General features: G+C 40.6%; 1 protein-coding gene across 3 annotated transcripts in view; it reads left to right on the forward strand.

Annotated features, from left to right (window-relative positions):
* The window catches only part of Ldlrad4 (low density lipoprotein receptor class A domain containing 4), a 379,847-nt gene that overhangs the window by 115,585 nt on the left and 239,489 nt on the right, over positions 1-24,773 (forward strand). Inside the window, exons 1-2 of one of the 3 annotated variants that reach the window (XM_090353456.1) lie at positions 18,214-18,257; positions 20,855-21,316. The exons of 1 other annotated variant lie outside the window; for it this stretch is intronic. In XM_090353456.1, the coding sequence (XP_090209582.1) occupies positions 21,277-21,316 (40 nt within the window). In that variant the 5' untranslated portion in view covers positions 18,214-18,257; positions 20,855-21,276. Of the gene's footprint in view, positions 1-18,213; positions 18,258-20,854; positions 21,317-24,773 lie in introns of those variants that run through there. One more of the 3 variants, XM_090353455.1, reaches the window with a different exon arrangement.

Consider the following 24,773-nt stretch of genomic DNA (forward strand, 5'->3'; position numbering starts at 1 on the left):
ATCAGCAAGAAACAATTCTTCTGAATAAATATGAGGGTTTTTTTAAAATCTTTTATCACCGGAATCTTATCTTCAGTATGGTCATTCAAAACAAAAGTTCATAGCTTTTTGTTTCCTGTATCAAAAATATGGTAGACTCAAGTTTCATTTTTAAGGCAGAATTGACCATGATTAGCCTTAGTTTCTGATCATCTTGTCTTTGGGTCTCCATAGGAATGTGGGACATGGCTGTGGTTTTCAACTGGTGTTAGAGAACCAATTGTAGTATGTGTCACAGAGGTAACTGTTGGCAATGGGGGCTCTGAGTATAGGCCATACACAGTAAAACTACCTGGAGGTGGAAGGAGTTCTTTGGATATCCACTGAGACTGATGTATTAGCTCAATTCCCCTCAGTCGCTTTAATGTGGCCATTTCTGTCTTTCCCCAACAACTGCAGTCCCAGGGCACTTATCATTGCATGAGGAAGCCCATTTTGAATTTGCATGGTTTTTGTTTAAGAACCAAAGAAACGTCAACATTATATAACGTAGAAGGCTAGGGGCTGGGAGTTTCGCCTAGTGGTAGAATGCTTGCTTAGCATGCATGAAGACTAGCGTTCGATTCCTTGGTACCACATACATAGAAAAAACCGGAAGTGGTGCTGTGACTCAAGTGGTAGAGTACTTGCTTTGAGGGAAGCCCAAAGACAGTGCTCAGGCCCTGAGTTCATGCCCCAGGACTGACAAAAAAAAAATAAACTGCTCAAAGATTTTGAACAAGTGAGGAGGTGACAATCACTGTGTGAGGGAGACCAGTGGATGGTGGTAAAGAGAAAGCTGTGTGTCTGGTGCCATGTGGTAGGTTTCAGAGAGAAGGACATGCTTCATCAAATGTCTAGTCACTTGCTATCAGGAATAGAGTGAGAAAGAAGGTATTATGCACAGACACATGTGGGTAGGAGTTAGCAAGCTAGGGTTGGCTGGGAGATGGCTGAGTGGAGAGCAGACTGGTACACTAAAACAGTAGTCAGACTGTAAAGGGCTGTAGTGTTCATGCTCAGAAATTGCTCTTTTCACCCTGAGTGCTGGAGAACTCTAGGAGTGAGTGCCTTAGAGAGAGGTAACTGTGAAATCACAAAGAAAAGGGATGGAAGGGACTGAGAGAGACTTTGATGGCCAAAGGTAGAGACTAGGTTGTTCACACCTTCTGTTCGCGCCAAGGTAACCAACAGGAGAAAGAAATTGTGGGGGAAAGGATCTGCTTGATGCCTTAAACTTAGAGGAAATGCATATCAGAGTGCCCACGAGGTATCTAGATGAAGAGTCGGCACTCAGGAAAAGTTGCATGCATCAGAGCCATCGCCTTGGGCTCATTAGTACACAGACAGCTCTGAAGATGCATCTGCAGAGAGAGGTGAGGTGATGAGAGGCCTGCTTGGTGGACATGGGTACTGAGGTGCGAGCTAAGAAGACATAAGACAGGAAGTACTTGTTTGGAGGAGGTCCAGAGGCCAGTGGTACATCAGGATGCAGCTGAATTTTAGAGATAGATTTAAACTGAATAGACATACAGCATTTTTTTCCTCACATAAAGCGACTTAATCTATCTGTCTAGGTGGATTAGTCTTTTGTGTGACAGGTGCTTTCCAAATGCTTTGAGTCTATTTGTTTTACTCACATTATTTTTCCACGCACTTTCATTGAGTTTTTTAACCAAGTCATGGAAGGGGCTTATGGCCAAAGAATCTACTTTAAAACTGAAAGATATTCTGGTAGGCTTTTCCCTTACTACCGGAGGAAACTGGAGACTAGAGAGAATTTTAGTTTGTGGGGAGAGGGTGTTGTCAACATAGTCATGATAAACTGAGAATCATCCCCATCTCTAGCCATCTTTTCTTACCCCTCACCTGTAACTCTCTTAGCAGAGCTCTAGACTTTCAAAGAACTAATCTTGTTTATCCCATTTGTGTTCTCACTGTTTCTGAATACTTTTAAGAAAGATAGGAGACATACTGGCTTTCTGGCTTCAGCTTCCACCTGTTTATAAGGATAAATTTACTTGCCTTTGGGAAAAGATTAGCTTCACAGTGAATAATGAAATAACATTACTGTGCAAAGAAATTGATGTACTTATCAATGACTAAAGTAATCCTTGACATGACCATCAGAATAAAAAAATGACTTCTGAGACTTATCTCTAAGATGACAGTTTAGGGTCCTGTGATTCGGGACATCCTTGGTGGAGAGCTGCCGAGCCACAGGGGCTGGTCTACAGGGAGGCAGAACTAGAAAGAAAAGGCATCCTTTTCTCCACTCAGGCACTGTGGAAGCCCCTGCTCTTAACCCACACTTTCCAGGGAGGCAGAGAAGTTGCAAATCTGGCTGGAAACCAAGTGTGACAGTTGACAGGAATGGTATTGGGAAGCGGTCTTCAGCAAAGGACAAGGCAGAATCAGGGACTAATTGGAGGCTCTGAAGCTGCCTATGGAACTACTGATTATGCTGCTGTTGGTATGTGAAGAAACAATTACCCCATGCCTTCTCTTTCTTCGAAGACTGCCAGAGTTCTTTGAATCTCTGTGGGCAAGGCTGCTACATCAGTGTTTCCACAAACACACATGCGCACACACACACATACACACACACACAAGCACACACACATGCACTCACTTAATTACATGATGTGATAAGTATGTAATTTATGCATAGCCTACATTTATGTATTAAAAATATTTGTTTGCTTATTTTTCATAGTAGTTTTTATCTAATGAATCCCATCTCCAAACTGGCTGTTGGCTTTAGGAGCTTTTTACTCTACTTTTCATTCACTCTGCTGGTTAATGTGTGCCGTTCTACCTAGATGGAGTTGAAGGTAAATGGAGGAAGGAAATATTATAGGCCATCATTTTATCTTTTGCTAGAGGAAGCTCATTCTGTGCGCTGCATGTCTAATGAGAGGACCAAGGTTGGATACAGGATGATGAGGCCTGGCTCACTTAGGCAGAGGAGGCTTAAACTCTGGGCTTAGGCGCTGTCTCTGAGCTCTTTGGCTCAAGGCTACTTTGTGCCACAGTGCCACTTCTGGTTTTCTGTGATTAATTGGAGATAAGCGTCTCATGAGCGTTTCCTGCTCAGGCTGGATTTGAGCTGTGATTCTCAGCCTCCTGAGTCGCTAGGATTACTTGTGTGAGCCACCAGTGCCCGGCTTGGTAATTTTCTCTCTAAAGAAGTGTTTATGAAGCTGCTTGTATTTAGTGCCAGAAATACAGGAGCAAGATTGTGTTTGATAGAAACCCTGGAGTCGTGTGGCTTGGTTTTGCTGCAAGGTGGGTGGTCATACAAAGGTCATAGGAAGTTGCTTGCAGAAGCACTGTGGGTTCCTCCTACAGACATTCAGATGGCTGGAGGATGAGGCTATTCAGTAAGTGGAGGGACTTGAGAATGGGAAGGGAGGCAAGGGCTAGACCAGGAGAGGTCATGGATGCTCCTGAGTTTGAACTGCATTCTAGCTAGAGTGGGGATACGAGGGAATCCTAAGCAGAGAAGAATCTAGTTTGCTTCTGTTCCACCACAGTCCGGAAAAAATTCAGATTACTTTTTAAGAACCACTGAAAATAAACTCCAGATTCTTTAGATGAATACTTACAATGATATTTTTCCTTCTGTGATCAGGCTTCTAGTCAATATTGAGAGGACTTACGTAGTTAAATTCCTGCTTCTATGTCTTGTGCCTTGTCATTGAATCAGAGGCAGTTGGAAAGTAATTCAGCCTGATTGCTGTTTGGCCTTGCCTGTCTGCCTCCCAGTAACAGGGCCCATGGTTGGAACTGTGGAGATTCTGAAGCAGTTTTTGAGCTCTTGTCACTAGAATATGTCTCTATTGCTGTGAAATAGTCAATGCATGGGCATTTTTAACACTTAGCCAAGTCATTAATTAAATTCTTGATTGTAAGTGGCCCTTCACACAGAGGTATATTAATGATAGCATAGTATTTCTCAGTAAAATATGGATTTTATTTCCTGACTATGATTCACAGTAAGAAATGTTACATTGTAATCCAGTGTACACATGCTTCTGTACATCACTGTAGGAAGTTTCTGGAGATGTTTGGTTATGACTCACTGCATTAGTAATTAATTAGTCAAAACTGGGAGTCAGTGGCTCATGCCTGCTATCCTAGCTACTGTGGAGGCTGAGGTCTGAGGATTGTGGTTTGCAGCCAGCCTAAGCAAGAAAGCCCATGAGACCCTTATTTCCAGTTAAGCATCCAAACAGCTGTGGTTCCAATATTAGAGTGCTAGCTTTGAGCAAAAGTGCTCATGGACAGTGCCTTGGTACTGAGTTCAAGCCCCATGACCAGCACTTAGAATTAATTAATTATTAGCATGGTAATGGATCACTGACCAAAGTTTAACAAACATGCCTCTGGAGGATCTTCTAGTCCTTGGTACAGAGATAAAGTGTGTGGTCTCTACTCATATGCTGGATGAGTACAGCTGAGAAAGGCAAAGGACATATGTGGACCTATGTTGCATAGTTGGGGATCTAGACTAGTTAAACATGGTCACCAACAAGTCCCATGAATATATTATGCATGTGCTCGATACAAGAATACTATTTAGTGTATGTTCTGAGACAGGTATTTAACAGAATCTATATATTTTAGTTTTCATCACCTCTATAAATCAATTTTTATTACTTTTTTTTTTGCCAGTCCTGGGGCTTGAACCAGGGCCTGAGCCCTGTCCTTAGGCTTTCTCAAGGCTAGAGCTCTGCCACTTGAGCCACAGCACCACTTCTGGCTTTTTCTATGTATGTGGTATCGAATAATCGAACTTGGGTCTTCGTGCATGGCAGGCAAACACTCTACCACTAGGCCAAACTCCTGGCCTCCAATTTTTATTATTTATAATTAAAAAATTAAAAGATTACTCCCTTTTCATTTTCTTCTCTAGCATGGTGTCCTGGAGAAAGGTCATGAAATGGACCACGGGGTTCGCTGTCTTCTGTGTAATGTCAGGCCTTACGCTGTTTTAAAATAAGCTATTGCATTTATGTTTATCAATATCTGTCATTAATCATCAGAAAATGCTGTCATATTTTTAGATGAAGATAGTGGTACCAGAAAGGTTTGGTTTTTCCTTGAGACACCGGTTTCAGTATGAAGGCTTTGGGATGCCATGAGATAGTAGGAGGTAGAAACATCAGACTACTGAGAAGAGGCACGCCTCCTTTAGGAAAGATGGCTTCAGAAATTGCTATGCAGATGCTTCATGAGAACACTTCACAGAGAAAGTGATGTTGAGGAACCAGTTCTACTGGGTGTAGCTGAGATTCAGGATGACTACATGTTTTTGCCATCATCTGTTCTTGCCATCATCTGCCCAGCAAGTGCAAGATCCTAAGTTCAAACTCCAGTACCACCCAAAGAACAACATCCAGATCTTTAGCTGGGTGCCAGTGGGCTAATACCTGTAATCCTAGCTACTTAGGAGGTCTGCACTCTGGGGATTGCAATACAAAGCTAGATTGGGGAGAAAAGTGTGTGAGATTTGTATTTCCTGTTATCCACCAAGAAGCAGGGAGTGGTGGAGCTGTGCCTCAAATGGTTGAGCACTATCTTAGTGCACAAAAACTCCAGGATAGTATGTAAACCTTGAGTTTAACCAGGAATGGCACCCCCCAAAAAGAATAAATAACTTTATACATAGAGAATTACATTTACTCCATAATGTATACTTGACATCTAGGACCATTGTATATATCTTGTGGATATGTCAGAACCATGATTTCTCCCTACTTGGGACAATGAGTAGAAAGTTGGGATTACCCGAGCATTTCCTCCCAAATTCCCTATTTCGGTTCAACTGAAATAAAAGTTTAGTTCACGTATTTGCTTATTGTATTAGTATACATTATGAATTACATTCGTGTACATTATTAGTATTTATTATATTTGTCTACATTATTTATATACATTATTATTAATATTAGTATTTGTGTTTTGTGGTATTGAGGCTTGACCTCAGGTGCTTGCATTTGCTAGGCAGGCACTTTGCCACTTGGGCCACCCTGCCAGTCCCTTTTTTGTGTGTGTTGGTTATTTTTGAGACAGGGTTTCATTTTATGCTAGGTCAGTCTGGACTACTCTCCTCCCATTTATGCTGACCTTTGTTGCTAGTATGACAGGTGTGAGCTGCTGGGACGTTACTAGGTAAGGCCAGCCTTTGCCTTCAGGTCGGACCAGCGACCACACTGACATCGGGGCAGACACACAAGGTAGATTGTTGCTGTTTGTGTGCTTTGCTTTTACTGTTTAGGCATCGTTTGAGTTGCCTTCTGAGAGAAAGGGCAGACTTACATTTCAGCAAAATGCTTTTACTGCCTTTGTATTGAATACAAAGTTTCATTCTAAGAGAAAAGTAAACATACATTTTAATCCTTGAAATTATTATGAAGAAGACAATATATATATATGTATGTAAGAAGAATATAGAGAGTGTGAAGAAATAATTATTTATTAACTAGTAGCAACTGCAAAAGGGCTGATATGCAAGTGCTAGAACATTTTGAGTGTTGTGGGTCCAGATATGCTATACATCAAAAATGGAACAGACATTTTGTAGTTTCTGTCCTTTCTCTGAAACTGTGGAACGAAAATTGGACAAGACATTTTCCTGAAATTAAATAGACTAGTGTAGTCTACAAATTATGGCTCATAGTTCACATCCTAGCTAGTGCTTGCTTGTGTTAGTAAAGCTTTTTGCAACATGGCCATCTAGTTTATGCTTTGTTTGTTGTGGCTGCTTTCATGCTGTCGTTGCAGAATTTAGGAATAAGGACAGAGGCTTCATAGCCTTGTATGATACTATTTACCATCTGGCCCTATGTAGAGAGTTTGTTGAGTGGGCTCCGGTTGCTTTCTTTCATGTAAACACAAAGTCAACCCATATTACACAATAAATAGAACAGCTAGAGTGGCTTAGATTACAGAATTTAGTGGTATTAGGTGTAATTATGTCTGTATATTATTATTATTAATTATTATTAATTTTTTTGCTGGTCATGGGGCTTGAATTCAGGGCCTGGGCACTGTCCTTGAGTTTTTTCCTCCAGGCCAGTACTCTGCCACTATCTATCTTGGTTTTTTGGTGGTTAATTGTAGATAAGAGTCTCAGACTTTTCGTGTGCAAGTAAGTATCTCAGCCTGCTGGGTGGCTGGGAGTGGAGGCACAAGCCACTATCACTTGGCTGCACTACTGCTTTTGTCCTTTTTTGATGGAGGACTTAACAGCTGACCCCCTTGGGTGTCTTCTACCATAATGTTTTATTATTTTCTTTCTCTATCTCCAAGTTTCTTTCCTTCTCTCTGGGTTTTATGCAAGCACAGCATTTCTTCATTTTGATATTTTTCTCATCACAGCTGTGGAGACATCCTAGTTTTATGTACTTTGGGAATTTAAGAGTCACCTAGATCTCAATAATTGCTTATGACCTTGTTTTGTAAGTTTGTGTGTGGTATTTTGCACATATTAATATGAATATTCATATTTTTGTTTGTATAGAATGAGAAGTGTATATTCAGTAGATATTATAGATATGTATGCTCAATTTTATCTTAACCTGCTTGCATTGACAAGAGTTTGTAAAAATGCTTAGATTACATCTCTTTGTTGCTTGTGTGTTGACTAATCAAATAATTGATTTTTCCCCTTTTACATTTTACAACAGAAGATTGAGTTTTCAAGTAGGCTTATAAGTCAATGATTCATATTTTAAATTCTTGCTTGTATTTTAATTTTCAAAGATTAGCATGTTTTGCTTTTGAATGAGTTACAAAGTGTATTTAATGAGACAAAATTAAATGCTTTCCCCTTATATATAAGCAAATGATGATTTCTTAAAATAGAAAATCAGTAATTTGCTTACTGATACACTAATACATCGAATAATACACTGATAATGATACACTGATACGTTGAATAATACACTGGCATTTTAAAGTGTTTCAAAACTATTTTATGGTTCAGTATGGAAATCAACATTACTTTTGTGTTACTGTCATACTGAAGTGCACAGAACTGCTTTTACTATCTGCATTTATTTTTACACTAAATATTTTAAAGGTTTCTGAATTTATTAATAATACTAGAGTTTTCCAAATTTCTGTGTCATTTCTTAAAACTACATGTGGGTAACTTCATAATATATTCATATTTATAAATATTTTCTAATTATTTTACATATTTTCTACCAATAGTTTGATCCTCAAATATATGGAATTTTCTTTTCCATTTGTTAGAGGAGCCAGATTTGGAAAAGATACACATGTTTTCTTGATGATTGAATCATACTTAGCATTTCAAGTAAATTTTGAATGTTCTATTGTTCTGTGATCCACATGGTTATCTCTGGTGACAGAAAAAGCAGGTTTGAATTCCTTGTCTGTCCCTGGTACCAAAGCATTCTACGTCAGAGGCCTGATGTGGATAATGGACTGATGGCTGAGGTTGAGTTGTTATTGCAGAAACAAATGCATTATCTGTCTTTGGTCTATGGAGCCAAACTTGATAAATCCTAGAATCTCACTACTCAGATATGGTATAAGGATGAGTAGCATGAAATAATTAGAAATGCTGTTTAGAAACAGAACCCAAGGGTGATATCAAGATAAATTGTATTCACAGATTGTTAAACGGCAGCTCCTTTGTACAGATATTTAAGGATAAAATAGAAGCACTGAATCCTTAATTCACCAAGATCTTCTGCAGAATTGAAGCCCTGGTCCACCTGTCAGTTTCTCAGAATGGTCATATGTCAGAATTATCTTTGAAGCTTATGAAACATGAGAGTCTTAGTCCGAGCCCGCAGATATTGAGTCAGGAGGTTTGGGGTCATTGTGTTGTCCAACAGATACAGGCCCAGTTGTCTGTTGTTGGCTGAAGGGATACTCTAAGAAGGCAAATCACCTGCTGTGTGTGTAGGTGATTTCATTCATACAGGGCAGCCCTCTGAGAGCTTCACAGTCTCTGAGACTCTTTCCCTGAGCGACATTGCATCCCTGAAGAGTCCACAGAGTCCTAGAGACACAGTTCCTGACCAGATGATTTGCAGGCAGTCTAGCTACCCAACCTCCATTCCTTTCTCTTCCAGTTCCCATGGTAACCGATTGCAGGGAAAACTGGGCATGGTGCTATCTTTACCCTGGTTTTGGTGATCGGAGGTCTGTTTCCATGGGAACTAGGAGGGAAAAGGATGGTAGTAGAGTAAGTAGCTAGGCTGCTTTTCAATTTCAAAGGCAGTCTCCTTTCTTGCTATAAAACCTGCTTTTCTCAAGTTTACCTCTAGGCCTAGAGAATCCTTACGGCTAAGGATTTGTCCAGGAAGTGGATGAAAAAGGAGCAAAAAGAGAACTTTCACAACATCCTCAAAAATGCCAATAACTCTCTTTTCTTCTAGGAAGTCATTTTTGGGTGTTGGTATAAGTTTTTTAAGCGCCATCTTTAGCTATTATTTCTGGTGTGGTTTTCTTGAACATAACATGTTTTTATGCAAAGGAAGTGTGGGGATGAGTCATTTCAATAGGAGTGATTTCTGCGATGTGGGGAATCCCTTGCAGTTAGTCAGTGTGTAGTAAATAGAGGCTGGCTCTGTGTGTTGAGTAGCTGGGAGAGCTTTGGAGAGCAGTGAGGGATTGTGTTACAACAGCAGGGCAAAGGCCTCACTTACGGAAGCTATGGTCATTGGTGAAAGGAAAAGTAAATCTATCCAGTATTAGCACATGTAAACAACTATTTGAAGATAAAAATGATAGCCTTTTCTTTTCCCCTTTTTCAGTACCCTGGTTTGAACTCAGGGCTTCATGTTTGCTCAGTTAGTACTCTTCTACATCTCTATGGATCTTGAGGCTTAAATTTAGGGTTTGGGTGCTATCCCTGAGCTTTTTTTTCCACTCAAGGCTAGTGCTCTACTACTTGAGCACAGCTCCAGTTCTGGCTTTTTGGTAGCTTTTTGGAGAGTAGAGTTTCACGGACTTTCATAACTGGGCTGGCTTTGAACCATGATCCCCAGATTTCAGCCTCATGAGTAACTAGGACTACAGATGTGAGCCTGCGGGCTTCCCAAACCATTGCTTTGCTGGTTATATCAGAGATCGAGTCTTTTTGGAGATATAGGCTTTTCTGCTCTGCCAACTCCAAGCTGTGATCGTCTGTATCTCAGTCTCCTGAGTAGCAGGAGGATTTTAGGCATCAGGCTTTGGTGTCCAGCTTAAAAATCTTAAACTCTTAATATTAACATGCCCTTACTTTAATTCACTGAGTGTTCTTACATAGAGTGGTATGTTTTTTTTTTCTTCCTCTTCTCTCATTCTACATAGTCAAAACAGTTTCTTTTCTTCTTCCTATTTCACATATAGCCTGGCTGGCCCAGCTTCATGGCCCATACATCTAAGGGTCTGATAACTATGTTTCTGTTTCTTTTTCCTGCTCCTGCTATTACTGCTTTATCAATCTATACAGGACTTGTTAGATGCCCTCACATAAAGTATGTGTTCTTGTGTGTACTTCCCCATTTAATAATCATCATCGTGTTGCAGTTATATTAATGCCTCGTTTCAGGGAAGGAGAGAATAAAGTTGGAGGTTATATAACATGCCTGAGAAGGCCTCTAATAGACTCCCTTTCATTTACTCCTACCCCAATATTCCTTTTATCCCTTTTTCCTAGCTAGCCCAACCCCATTCTCTTTGAAGTCCACTAGTTGTATGTATGCAAATTTTCTTATTTCAGTTGTATTTATTAATCTATTTTAAGACAAAATGTATAAAATGCAGTTTGGGAGATTACATGGGATGGTCAAGAAACTCTGGGCCTAGTGAGAATATTGTATTGTAGCAAGCTTTAGTATTGAAAGCAAATCCATTGGCTTTCTTGTGAGGAAATGAAGTCCTCATTGGCATCATTTCATGGCCTAACTGTGGAGAGAAAGGGACTAGAAGGAGGTTGGACATTCTGGTAAAGTCTCCTTCCATGTTTCTCCTTGATTTCCTCCTACACGTCTCCATGCTTGTGAGGCCCTGACCTTACTTGAAGAAGTTTGCCAACATCTTCAATGAAAAGCAAAAGTTTGAGGTCCAGGAGTTTGGCCTAGTGGTAAAATTGCTTGCCTAGCATGCACGAAGACCCAGGTTTGATTCCTCGGTACTACATACATAGCAAAAAGCCTGAAGTGGTGATGAGGCTCAAGTGGTAGAGCTCTAGCCTTGAGAAAGTCCAAGGAAGAGCTAAAGATAACATAGTTTGGGGTATTATTTTTTATTGTGATTAAGTGGTTGCATATATTTTACCATACTGTTGTATAGTTATCCTTAGTTAATATCACAATAACCTTTTTATTTTTGATACTAAACATCATCATTCTAGACTACAAAATTTATAAATGCTGAAATATACACAAACCTCTAGTCTTACACAAAATGAAAGGTTTAACTCTGTGAACATTGACAATAAAACCATTTCTTCCAGATTGGGTGCTATGCATATTTTGTTCCCTTTGTTAGGGAGGCTGTTCTCTCTTTCTCTGTCATTCTTTCCATTCCGACATCTCCATTGCATTGTTTAGATCTAAACCCACATATCAGGGAGACCATGAGACCATGTGCTCATTTGTCTCTTTGGCCTTGGCTTGTCTCCCTCAACATGATTAGGATGATACAGTTTTAAATGCAGAGAAAGCTATTAGGCTGGTGACTGTGGTACTTAGATTGTAAAAGGTTTCTCAGACATAGTGTGACCAACATGTGATTTTAGGTTCTGCATTTGGCGATTGCAATTCCCTCTGCGTGCTGCTGAGCCATGTAGCTCTCCTTGATGGGAGCCAGGAAATCTCTGTGTAGTTCCGATGATTTGAATCAAGCAGATATCAGTATCTTGGGGCTTAGTATACCTTAGAATGCAGTGGCTTCTAGTTGTTGGCCACATCCTCTGTAGCTAGCGGCTCAGCAGGTGTATGCCGGCTCACTACTCCCTGGCTATTTGGTGGGACAATACACCTGTCTGTGCTGTTTCCTTATGCATAAGCTTCATTTACTTTTTCTGCATAAGAGCACATACACAGACTTTTGTTACTAAGGCAGCAAAATTAGTCTAATGAACTGTTTCTGCTTGGCTGGAGGCCTCCAGAGTAAGTACACAGGGATGGGGTTTGTGTAGTCCCATTAGTTAAATGCCAGGCAGCCTTCCCTCTGCATTCTCTGCCCTTTTCAATTGCTGCTCTTCAGGACATAGGCACTTTTACAGCCTTGCCTGTCCAGCCTTCCAGGAAGATATGAAACTCTTCTCAGTGTTTCCCTTAATATATGTAGATTCAGGACAGCTCATCAAATGGCTTGGTGTGCTGGGGCCTCTCATAGATGTAGCATTCATTATTGTGTGTAACTAGTACTGAGGGCTCAATTGTCACACACTTCGGCCCTGTGGCTACCATGACATCAGCTCCAGTGCCAATCCTTTCAGACATCTGCTGAAATGTTTCTCTCTTTGGATTTGTTGACCAGACCCTATGTTGTTACACCAACACTCACTGGGCTAAACAGCTTATTTTCAGAATTATGTTTGTCTCAAATCACTGCTTTTGCCTAGCAAATTCGAAGCCATTCTTGTGAGGATAGTCTAGAGATTATCTTTGAGGTCTTTTGGGAACCCAAAGTTTCTCTCACTTGTTGCAGAACAACAACTCAGGTGGTAAACTACTAATTGCACATTACATTTTCTTTTGGTTTCTGCAAATGAGCCAACAGCAGAGTGGTTGAGAGCATTTATGAAAAGAAGATGGACTGGATCTAGGTCTGTTTTATAGGCAGTACGACTCTCCTCTGTCCTCTGAGGTTTATGACTTCTCTTAAATCTTGTCTTAGTAGGTAGTCAGGCTGTAAAGAGTCTTTTTGCTAGAGTGCAAGACTGTGCATCTGTACCATAGAGTTTGATGGATCTACATTAAGTTGAGCAGTGGCTTCCTTCATCAGTTGAGAGCTTTGCAGACAGAAGGTGTGAGGAAGTGCTTGTCAGGCTCCGTTGCTGTTTCATCTATCTTTTCTCCATGTCCATACTAGAAAACTCAGGGTTCTCTAAATAGTATTCTAATTTACAACCATCCATTTGAAGCCAGATACCAAGTTTTGCAAAATCATAGAGTGGAAATTTTTCTTTTCCTAACGGAATATATTTCTCAGAAAACAAATGGAAGCAAACATGACAGAACTACTTAATCAAAGTTTTGGTCTTTATGGTATACTTTGATTGAAGATGCAAATGTGGAGCTGTTTGGAGCCTTGTAAACAAGGAGTGTCTAGGAACCTTTTCAGTGCAATTAAAGTCAAGCGTATTGCTCATTTCCATGGGGAACTTTGGCTGTTTTATTGTTGATTGATGCTATTAGTTTTCCCAAGTCAATTCTGCTCTAGCTTCAAGCACTGTTTGGTGTGTGGCGGAGCATTGGATTGGCAGGGCCCAGGTTTTGTCCCGGAGTCATTCAAAAGACAAGATACAGTCAGAGGTCTCCTGGTCGGAACCTACCATGAACACCCAATTAATGTCAGCAGAGCAGAGTGTAGTTGTGTTGTGATCAGTTACTCTGTCCTCTCAGTTCTGCTGATCTCCAGCCCAGGTGAGGCAATAGGGCTGGAATAGGGTTTGGGGTTCTGAGATGTTCCATTTCAGGTCATTGGATGAAGCTAGTAGAATGTCTTGTCTTCTCTGTGCACTCCACTGTGGACTCAGGATAGCTAAGGCATCACACAGAGGATTTACAAAGTTTGAGCTAAACAGAAAAAAGGAGGGATAAAGGCACACTGGACCTACATGAATATTTTCTGACAAGGACATGGATTATCTTGGTTAAATATATATTTTCTTTGTATTACATGAGAAGGGGTATCAAAGTTCAAGAAGTAATGTACCCATTACCTGATGAATAAAACTGTAACCCTCCATACATTATCCCAACTATAAAGTACAATTAAAAAAAGAAAAATTGAAAAAAAGTTTCTGGTACTTTGGTATGAAAACATAAAGTTAGTATCAAGAGGCTCTTTTTTCTTTTTAAGGCAAGTTTCATTTCTTCCTTCTACTCTTGCAACACATTTCATATCAAATATTTCACCCACATGTTTTCTCTGTCCTTTCTCCTGTTTGTCACTGTTGCCAGTTTTAGCTGACATGGAATGACTTTAAGCTTTGGCTTTTATCAATTGAGAACTTACAAAAAGATCAAGAAAACCAATTGAAGAGATGACATTGATCAGGATGCATTTTGCACACGGTTTGTTGAATAGCAATTTGTATATACAACTACTTAAAGATAAAAAAAAGATTATTTTTGTGAGTCATGGGGTTGAACTCAGCCTGGGCATTGTCCCTGAGCTCTTCAGCTCAAGGCTACCACGCTACCCTTGAGCTAAGCCCCACTTCCTGTTTTCTAGAGGTTAATTGGAGATAAGAGTCTCAGGTCCTTTAGTGCCCGGGCTGGCTTTGAACCTTGATCCTCAGATCTCAGCCTCCTGAGTAGCTAGATTATAGGTGTGAGCCACCCCGACCGGCTAATAAAAAGATTTTTTAACAAAGATAACCAACTGAGGAACTATGAGAGAAAGTACCACATTGTATTCAGTTAGCTTAGATCTGAATTGAATGAGGAAGGGAATATTCTCTGTTGGGGGTGAATTGTAGTAATTGTAACACTGTCATTTCCTTAGTAGCACTTTTAAACACCAGTGTTTTGTATGGATTTTCCCATTAAATGCACAGTAGCAGGTGCCGTCATTGCATCCGTGTGTGTGTGTGTGTGTGTGTGTGTGTGTGTGTGTGTGTGTGTGTGTGCCTGTGGCTGCACGCGCGCATGTGTTGGTCCTAGGGCTTGAACTTGGGGTCTGAGCACTGTCCCTGAGCTATTAGCTCAAGTCTACCACACTCCACTCAGTTTTTTTTTTTTCCTTTTCTTGGAGATGAGAATCCCATGGACTTCCCTGCTCTGGGTTGGCTTCAAACCACAATGCCCTCAGCTTCCTGAGTGCCTAGGATTACAAGTATGACCATTAGTGTCTAGCCATCACTTCCAGTTTATACTGAGGAAATGCAGGCTACCAAAGATGCACTGAAGCTTAGGACGAAGTAAAGCCAAAGTAGTCTGATTCAGAGTTGTACGTGTCTTCTTTGGCCCACTTGTGTGTGTGTGAAGTTATCTTTTGAGTATGCTTTAAATAGTGGAGAGGTTGCCAAGCCCTGGCCAGAATTCCCAGGTGGAGTGTTATACTGAGTTGGAATGCCCGTAGTCATTAGTTTCTTCATATATAGTGCCTTTGGTACTTTGTACAGTTAATGTGAGACTGAGGCAGCAGATTGATATATAGATATGCCAGCATTTATTGGGCACCTGCTATACCCTGCTTTCTTTGGCCAGGGCCAATAGTAGTCAGGAAATGTTTAGCAGCACCTCCATAGACAGACAAGATAAAGAATATAGCTACCACAGAGATATAAGGTTGGTTTGTTTGCTCAGCACTGTCTTCCTAGGATCTAACCTAATGCGTTGCCAGAATAAATGGCCTCACAGATTGCTGCTGAAGCAGTGAATGGATGAAAAGATGTAGATTTCTTGACACCTCACAGGCCAAAGAACAGGGGGTATTGTTGGCCAGGCTCAGGTGTCTTGTAGAATCTGGCTGCAAGCTGACAGCAAGGAGTTGTTTGGTAATTGGGACAGAAATTGTTTCATACAAATAGTTCATTGGTTATTATTCTCTTTTAATCCCATAGAGAGTGGAATACCCCTGCCCTTCGTCTTCCTTCTCACACACTGTTGACTCATTGTTTTTTGCTAGGCTCATTTTATGTCAATTTTATCTGAAGGAAATTATTGTGGCAATGTGAGTAGTGTGGAGGTTCTCAGAGGCCAGTCCCTGGTCTGGTTGACCTCTGCAATGACAGGAGGCTGGTAGTGAGCAGGAGTGCACGTGAGACAGGGTAACTGCTTCTCACATTTACCCTCAGCTCAGATGGCACCCACAATTTTGACATGCTCAGACTAGGCCAGTTGACCTCTAGATGTATTTTCACCTGGAGACATCTTGCTTCTGGCAATCCCTGATCTTTTCCTTTTTTCTTGTCCATGTGAAGGTTGTAACCATAGCATGGCTTGGGCCTGGAGAAGTAGAAATCATTTCAATATTCCCCGAATCCCGGTGAACAGAATGACACAGGGGTGCACTACTCCTCTTCTTTAGTCTCACTGACCTCCCCTGTCTCTGAGACAGCTTCTTTTTGCATGTACAGTGTAAGTTGGAATTTGGGCTTGGATCCAGACATCTGGCTTTGGTCTTGGCTTTGTGTGTATTAAAACATTTACCATTGACATCTTTCCTTTTTTCCCTGGGTCTCTGTGGGTCTTTTCCTCCCTAAGATGAAGGAATCGGGTAGGTGACTTCATATGTATGGCTTCCTCTACTCCTAGATCACTTGAAAAGGTATTTGTAGACTTACAAAGTCATTATGGACAGTTATCCTATTTATTTTTTATGCAAAGTTTCTTGCAGTTTGGTTTGAGAAAAGCATCGTGTTGTATATGTCTCTGACTTTATTAAACATCAACTATGATACTTTAAAGTCTATGGTAACATAATTGCTGTTCTTTCTCTTTGTAGCTCCTCTCTATATTTGAGCTAGATGTTCTAAATTTTGTATTCGCTTCCTGAATTATCTAAAGCAAGGCACTATTTTATACTGAAGAAATGACCGTAGCTCACTGAGGTACCTCAGCAGGCTAGGATATCTTTTGAAATTGTGCTCAAGTATAAGCTGCGTGTTATTTTATACCCCAAAACTACCAAAATGAAAAGTAGCTCTTGAAGAGTTTGTGACATCCTAATTTGGTTTCCTGTGGCAACAGACAACCTGTGTTTCTGAATTGTTCTGAGATTTATTTACCTGGGCAAGCCTACCATCTGTGGATTGTTCCCTTATGCAGTTTGTTCTGTCTCTTTTGGCCAGATACAACCACTGACACACATTTATTCAGATTGGAGGGCCCCTGGAGTTTTACCCCCCTTTTACAGACAAGGGAAGGGAGCCTGGTCAGGTCCAGTGACTTATCTAAATCTGCCCATGGCTACTTTAAGGACAAGAGCTTGATTTTCTCTTAACTTTCCTTTCTTAAAACAAAAACAAAAACAAAAACAACAACATTAGGAAATCCTGAAACAGATGGATCATGCAAAAGTCTAAAGATTTTCCTTTGGAGTAGAGCAACTCCTAAATGTAATCTCTTTAGCCAGCAGTGCACACCTAATTCCAGTACAAGTCAAAAGTAGATTGTTGGTTTTTTTTTTTCTCACACCTTCTTGTCATATCTGTCTCACTAAAAACCTTCTGCCACTTTGAATTTAACTGAACCAGACAGTGGCTTGAGATAGATAAGTAGAATTCACTGATGTGCTAATTTTTAAAGTTTTGCAACCATGCCTAATATTTGCCACAGTTCAGAATGACCTCTTCACGTTTCAGTGTTTCTTTGTTCCTGCAACTTTTTCAGTGGTAGTGTAGTGTACAGATCTTCAGACAGGGCTGTCAGAGCTGTATGGCCTGGAGCTGTCTACTGCTCAGTCTAGCTGTAACCTAGGTAACCGACACTCTGCCAGTGAAACAGTCTGTCCACAGTGAGAGGAAATAAAAACTGAAACTGAAGCCGTTATTCTTTGTGCACTACATTGAAAAAATGTTGCTTGATTTTTGAAAAAAAAAAAAAAGGTCCTTTTGCCTCTGTGTCTAGTATGTGACCCTCCAGTTTCCTGAATTACATGTCTATTTTTATAGAGTATTTTTACAAGATGAAAGCAGTGATACAAATACAGTTTTCATTTATGAATGATTCCTAGGAAGGCTTCATTTCATTTTTCTGAACCACTAGTAAGCCAAATGTACTCTACTACTTATTTAGGTAGGTTTTGTGAGTGTTCTTGTGTGTTTTTTAAATGTCCCTTCCTGTGGGGGTGTTTTTCCGTTGGATGTGCTCTATTTCCTTAGTAACTGTTGCTCTGTTATGGGAGGGACTTAATGACATTTTTTCAAGTGCAATATTGAATTAATCTATTTCCTGGTTAGTCCTGCCCATCTTCTTTGTATAAATAGAACATCTGTGTATGTGTGTTTGATGACATTGAGCTTGCTCTAGAGGGGCAACTCTTAATTATGTGGCCCAGGTTGACTCTGTGACCTTTCATCCTGGGTAAGTTATCTCCTTTTTTTTCTTAGTGTTTCCTGATTTGAATATTATTAGGCCTAAAGCATTTCAATTTAGGGAGCTGCCTGACTCTCAGAAGTTGGGGAGAACTGTGGTTGGAGAGCAAGGGACCTGGTGTAGGCACTGGTTCTCTTGCACAGAACTTGTTGGCACTCAGTTATTTCATCTCTGTGCAGTTAGAACTTTCTCGCTGTAGTCCTGATAGGTAAGATTTGAAGTTGTAGTTTCAGAAAGCCTTTCCCAGATAGGATATGCTGTGAAGCGTGGGCACAGCAGGGTCATTGCTTGTAACCACTGTCTTTTCTTGACAAGTGAGGGAAGGGAAATCCCGTCCAGTCAATAGGATCAGAACCAAATAGAGGGCCAGCCTCTAAGCATAGGAAACACTGCTTGCCAGCCTCGGGGCTTCGGGTGGATTTATTTTGTAGGTTTTTATTGATCCTTTTCTATGCATGCAGCTGCTTTTGTGCTAGGAAACAGTGCTTGGGAAGCTTAGTACAACTGCTTTCATGCACTCACCATTCATTCAGTCAATGTATGTTTACTGAGCACCTCCAAGCATCAGGCTATCTTAGATACGGAGGAGATTTAGAGAATCAACTAGTCACTGCCCTTGACCTCATTCAGTTAAGAGTCTAGCGGGAGAGATGGGTGTTAAGTGATCCAGACATGTGTAGGAAGCTCCAACTATGGGAAATACTGGGAAGCTAGATAAAGAACTATTGGCTATGTGGCAGAGATCTGCTGGGTTACTTACATTGAGCATTTTGTCACATGCTTGCTGATGGTTTGTAAATCATCCTTTGAGAAATGTGTATTAAGGTCTCTAGCCCATTTAAAAATCAGATTATTTGTGGGGTTTTTTTTCGAGTTGTTTTAATTCCTTGTATATGCTAGATCTCAATCCCTTGTAAGATAAATAATTTGGAGAGATTTTTCTTATTATGGATATTGCGTTTTCACTCTATTGATTGTTTCTTTGGCTATATGTATTTTCATATTATTGTCCCTTTGGCTATACTGAAGGTTTTTGGTTTGATGTAATCCCATTTATCAGTTTTGGCTTTTTATTGCCAGTGTCTTTAGGGTCATGTTGAAAAATATCTTTGCCCAAACTAATATCCTCAATTTCCTGTATTTTTTTTTTCTGAAGAGTTCCATAGTTTCCATCTGTATATATGTATTTCTTCATTCTTGGTTCTGTTGAATTGATCTGTGTCTGGATTTTTCTCATGACAGTACCATGCTGTTTTGCTTAATATAGCTTTGTGGCCCATTTTGGATTCAGGTATTGCAATACTTGCAGATTTGTTCTTGTACTCAAATTACTTTGAAATTGGACTTGAAGTCTTTTGTAGTTCCATATGTGTTTTAAGATTGTTTTATCTATTTATGTGAAGAAGATCATGGCATTTTAATGGGAATTGCACTGAATCTGAAAATCAGTTTGTGCAGTATGGAAATTTTAGCAGTCCTTCTAATATACAAATAGGGATATCTTACTAATTTCACTAGTTTCAGTATTGTTTTGTGATTGTCACTGTAGAAATTAATTTCTTAATTTATTCTTAGATGTCTTTGTAATCACTATTAATAAGAATATCCTTGAATTCTTTCTCAGTAAGCTTGCAGTATGACAAATGATTCTAACTTTCATAGTTCATCTAATAACTTTATGAAATATATTTATAGTTTCTAGTGGCATCGCTGTTTTTCTTTTCTTTTAATTTTTATTGTTATTATAAAGGTGCTATACAGATCATTATGTTTTTCTGCCTAAAATTCCATGTAATTTGCAAGCAGGGATAATTTAACTTTGACATTTTCAATTTTGATACCCTTTATTTCTCTGGCTTACCACTGTGTTGGCTTACACTACTGAGAGTGGTATAAGTGGACATAGTTGTCTTGTTACTGCCATTAGAGGAAAAGCTACCAGGTTTCTTCCATTTAGCGTATTTGCTGTGGCCTTATATAGTCTTTCATGTGGTATGTTCCTTTTATATCTAATTTGCTAAAGGCTTTTTATCATGAATGAATGTTGAATTTTATCAGATGTGCTTTTTTGATTCTAATGAGATGATTATGTGATTTTCACCCTTAATTTTGTTGAAGTGATACATTACATTATTGATTTGCAGATGTTGAATAGTCATGGTATCCCTGGGATACATTCCATTTAATCATATTTTAGAGTTACTTTTAAAAAAGGGCTCTGTTCAAACCCTGATTTTCCCTTTATGGGGTGCCGACAACAGTTGATATGAACCAAAGACATCACTTCGAACACCTTAGGATCTCGATTCTTCAGGGTATGTGTGGATTCTAAGTACCCGTGGAAGGACTTTAGCACATTGTGGTCTTCATAGCCATTCTTAGTGAGGCTTGAAGGAGTGGATGCTCTGTGGTGCTCTGGGGGGTGAGGCAGAGTCTCCACCCCTCACCCTTGGACTAACGCCCCAGTGTCTTCAGAGGGATAATGGGCATGACTCCAGGTGGCTTTTCTGTTGGTGTTTGTAGGTCTGTTAATCTTATGGTTCTGCAGGTCCTCAAGAAAGTGACCTTTTTCTTTTTAATTTCAGCAAGAGCAGAGGTGCAGCACAGAGAGCAGCAGATCAGAACAGGCTGGGCTCCCTTGGTGAGGCTGAGACTGTGGAAGATGCTGACTGCCACGAGGCTGAGGAGGCCTGCGTTGTGAGGTGGGAGAGCAGGTCTCAGTGGGACAGCTTCTCCACTCCTGGGCTCACCATGGCTTCAGTGCTCTGGTTGGACAGCTGACGTGACCGTGTGCCCCACACGCTGCTGGACTGCGTGCCGTCCAGGTACTGCCTGCTCACAGGGTGTGGGAGCACAGCCAGTGGGCATCAGATGCTCCTGAAAGCTGGACCGGCAGAGCGATGGACTTGGACAGGCTAAGATGGAAGTGACCTGAGGCCTCGCCCAGGCAGTTTCCTCGTGACAGGACAGCTTAAGAGTCGAAACACAAGCTTGTCTGGGGAGCAGTATGCAGGAAGCTGGTTTTCAGGCCACAAATGCTTTCACAGGTGAGAGTCTTCCACTTACTTGGAGGTTTTTGTTTCAGTTCTTTGGTTGAAACAAAACACCCACAACTGCATGGAATGAATACGTGTATAGTTACAAGCTGAAGGCCATTCCTCAGTCAAGGCTTCAGACTGCTGCTGGGATTGATGTCGACAGAATAATAGTATATTTTCTGTCAATAGGAAATGTGAAAACATTGGATATTTCAATGGGTTTGTTTTTGTTGAGTGAGAGGACATACAATATCCTGCAATTTCTAGAGTTCCTTCAATATATTCTCCAAGGAAATATATCACTTGGACAGCATGTGTAAGGGGCTTTTTTTTTTTAATGGAACTAGGAAAACTCCATAGAGAAAGTTAGCGGCAGATGAGTGGCCTCTCTCCTTCCAACCTTAGTTTACTTCCTCAATATTATTTGTGTGCCAGAGGTGCTGGGGGCCAACTTGGCCATGCTAACTTTCCAGCTAGGATAGCATTCTTAAAATGAGCTGACAGAGAAGCTGGACATGACAAGTTAGTGTCAATTTGCCCCCTGGTTGCCAATTTGCACATTTTGCGGGGAACCACTGAGTCTGGCTGGTGCCCAGAACCATGGCCTGAGACACAGAGGCTTTTGAATTTGGATCCTGCTTTTGTTTGAGTCACTTAACATCCCAGGAAGCCACATAATCCTGTGGACCTCTGGCTCCTTGTTCACAGATGGGCAACTGTGAAGCTGAGGGATCTCATGGAATCTAGGGGAAATGTTTTTACACAAAAAGGGTCTTTTTGCTTTGTGGTTTATACTTAAAGGGAAAGATAGTACAAATATTCATGGAAAGCGGCTATATCCTTTGGTCCTATGAGTCTTAAATGTTGTGGCTTTTCAGTTTTTGTAGAGCAAACAAGGGAGGTTGATGGGGTGCCTGGAGAGAGGCCATATGGGGTTAGACTGGGATCTGCTTCCTCCATCATCTACATCTGAGCTCCTTGACATGTCCTACTGTTCCCTTTGTGCTTCCCTTTACTCACCTGTAAGCCATGTACCTGTAAGCGTCCCACTGGACTATTCTGAGGAAGGATGAGAGCAGCAATAGGAGATGTTGAGCATAGGGTTCTGATGCAGTGTGGAGTCAAGTTGCCGAGCCCAGCTCTGGAAGTTCCATATCGTCAACTTGTGAGCAAACTCCAGGGGCCTCTTAGATTCCTATGTGTAATGTTGGAGCTGTAACAACAGTGCTCCCAGAATGGAGTCGTGATGTGGAAAGGTCATGCTCAAATGGTCACGGCCAGTGGAAATGAGCTCCATCGTTATTTTTTAAACATGTACTCAAAAGAACACTCCCCTGACTTCTGTCATTGTGTAGCATGCACACTGAAGCTGCTTTGGTTTCCTGAGCTGCTCTTATGGAAAGCCACTTTTTCTCCAACATAGATGGTAGTGACATGAAGCACATCTGTGAAATGGCCTGCAGTGCCTCTTGACCTCCTTGATACCCAGGAGGTGACTTGGGTGGAGAGGCATCTTGAGGAGGCTTTGCAAATTTTACAGTTCTCAGGAGAAGAGAAAAGGAGGAGAGATGGTCATGAAGAACCAGAGGAAGAGCAGTACAACTTGAATTCCTGTACTTCTTACCTCCTCAGCCTGCCAGTGGTTACCTGTGGCTTATATTTCACCACATCTAAGTCTTCACCCCTGTTTTGGGGACTTAACAGCTTCTGTGTACCAAGGGGAAAGAAGTCCAGACCAGTCTAAGGCTGTATTTGGAATTAATCAGAATCCCTAGATTTGCCTGGGATAGTGAGTGGAATTGTGCTTCTTATACATTATGACGAATGTGAAGCTTGGTGCTAGGGCTTCTGCCTACTAACTGAGGCAGTGGAACACACATGCTCATAAGCCTACTGGGCAGAAAGCATGGCACCATCTCCAAAATAATCAGAAAAATGCCAGGTGTAGCTCAAGTGTTAGTGCATCAGTTTTGTGACCTCGAATTCAAACCATGGTACTGGCCCTCAAACATTCCCTCTCTTCCCCCTCTGTAAGAAAAAAGAACAAAGTGAATGACAACAGTTCTAATTATTACTGCAGCTCCTCCCTACAACTCCTTCATCCTCTATACTTACATTCCTTGCTCATATTTTCTTAATTTATAATTTACTTAATGACCTCACTTATCATTTGGTTTCTTCTCCCTAGGTGTCAACATGCCTAAATAACAATTGTGTTAGCAGCAACAGCAGTAGTAGTAAAATACTAAGTATTGCTAAACCACAGACCTCACAGCTTACTGAGTGCTATGTGCTCCATTTTCTCTCTATTTTCCCAACTTAGAAGCCAGATAATACTGGCTGGGCTATGAAGCATACTTAGTATAACCAAGGGTTGGAGGGTTAGCTGCCTGTAACTCTAGTAGCATGTGTGATCATGGCTATACATTAGTCTCACTAAAGATTTTTGTTATCCTCAGCATTTACCTATACTTGATAAATCAGGATGTCTATCTTAAGATCCCAGGTAATGTACACATAATAAGTGGGTTGGGAGAGATGATTCTCAGACAGTGGTACTGACTTGTACTATTCCTTCAGCAGGCATGATCGATTTCCCTATTGTTCTCCTTCTTAGGAAGCTACCAAGTACTCACTATTGTTTACCATAGCACATGAGTACCCGCACAATGATTTTACCTCCCTACGTTTCTCTAGAGAATAAGAAAGGATCAAATAAGGGACGTATATGTACCTGGCCTTCCCTGCAGGTGGGTCCCTGTAGGTTTGGCTCCTCATTTGTTTTGGTCTGCTATGCTGATCTTTGTTCATTAATGTAGCTGTACTAATGATATAGGATGAAAGGGCTGACCCTTTCTCCTTGGCCATAATAAAGTCTAGTTCACATCTCCTTATTTCCTTTGCTAATATGAGTTTTCTTAATATATTTGGAATTGACAATCCAGTGATTTTTGCTAATTTTATGGGATAATAGGATTATTGCCTGAAATGTTCTAAATGTTAAAGGAGTTGAGGTACTTTGGTTTGGTCTTAAATCTTGACTTAGGTGTAAAGGAAAAGTCACTAAGCTATTAACCATATCTCCACTTAAAAGAAATTTGTCTTATTAAAGTTTATGTATCAATTATCTTTGGAGACAGAGGCTGAAGAGGCTGTAGAGTGACTGTCAGAGCAGTGGGTGACTCATTCCAAATTTGTATTTACGTGGCCAGGGTACTGTGTATTTGGACTGTGTATGATTACTCTGAAAGGTGGCGGAAGCGTAGAAAGCCCCTCTCTAGTACCCAAATGTGTGGTTACAAGTTCAAGCATAACTTGCTTCCTGGGTGAGAGTAGATATACTATCATTGCTACATAATGCAGCTCAACTTTCCAATTGGTATTTCCTTATGGTAATCCTTGTAACTCTTTTGTACAACAACGTATGTAAAAGTATGAAGAAAATAAAAATCAATTCATTCTTAAA

This window comes from Megascapheus bottae, chromosome 19 (assembly GCF_031878675.1).
Source record: "Megascapheus bottae isolate mThoBot1 chromosome 19, mThoBot2.hap1, whole genome shotgun sequence".
Lineage (NCBI taxonomy): Eukaryota > Metazoa > Chordata > Mammalia > Rodentia > Geomyidae > Megascapheus > Megascapheus bottae.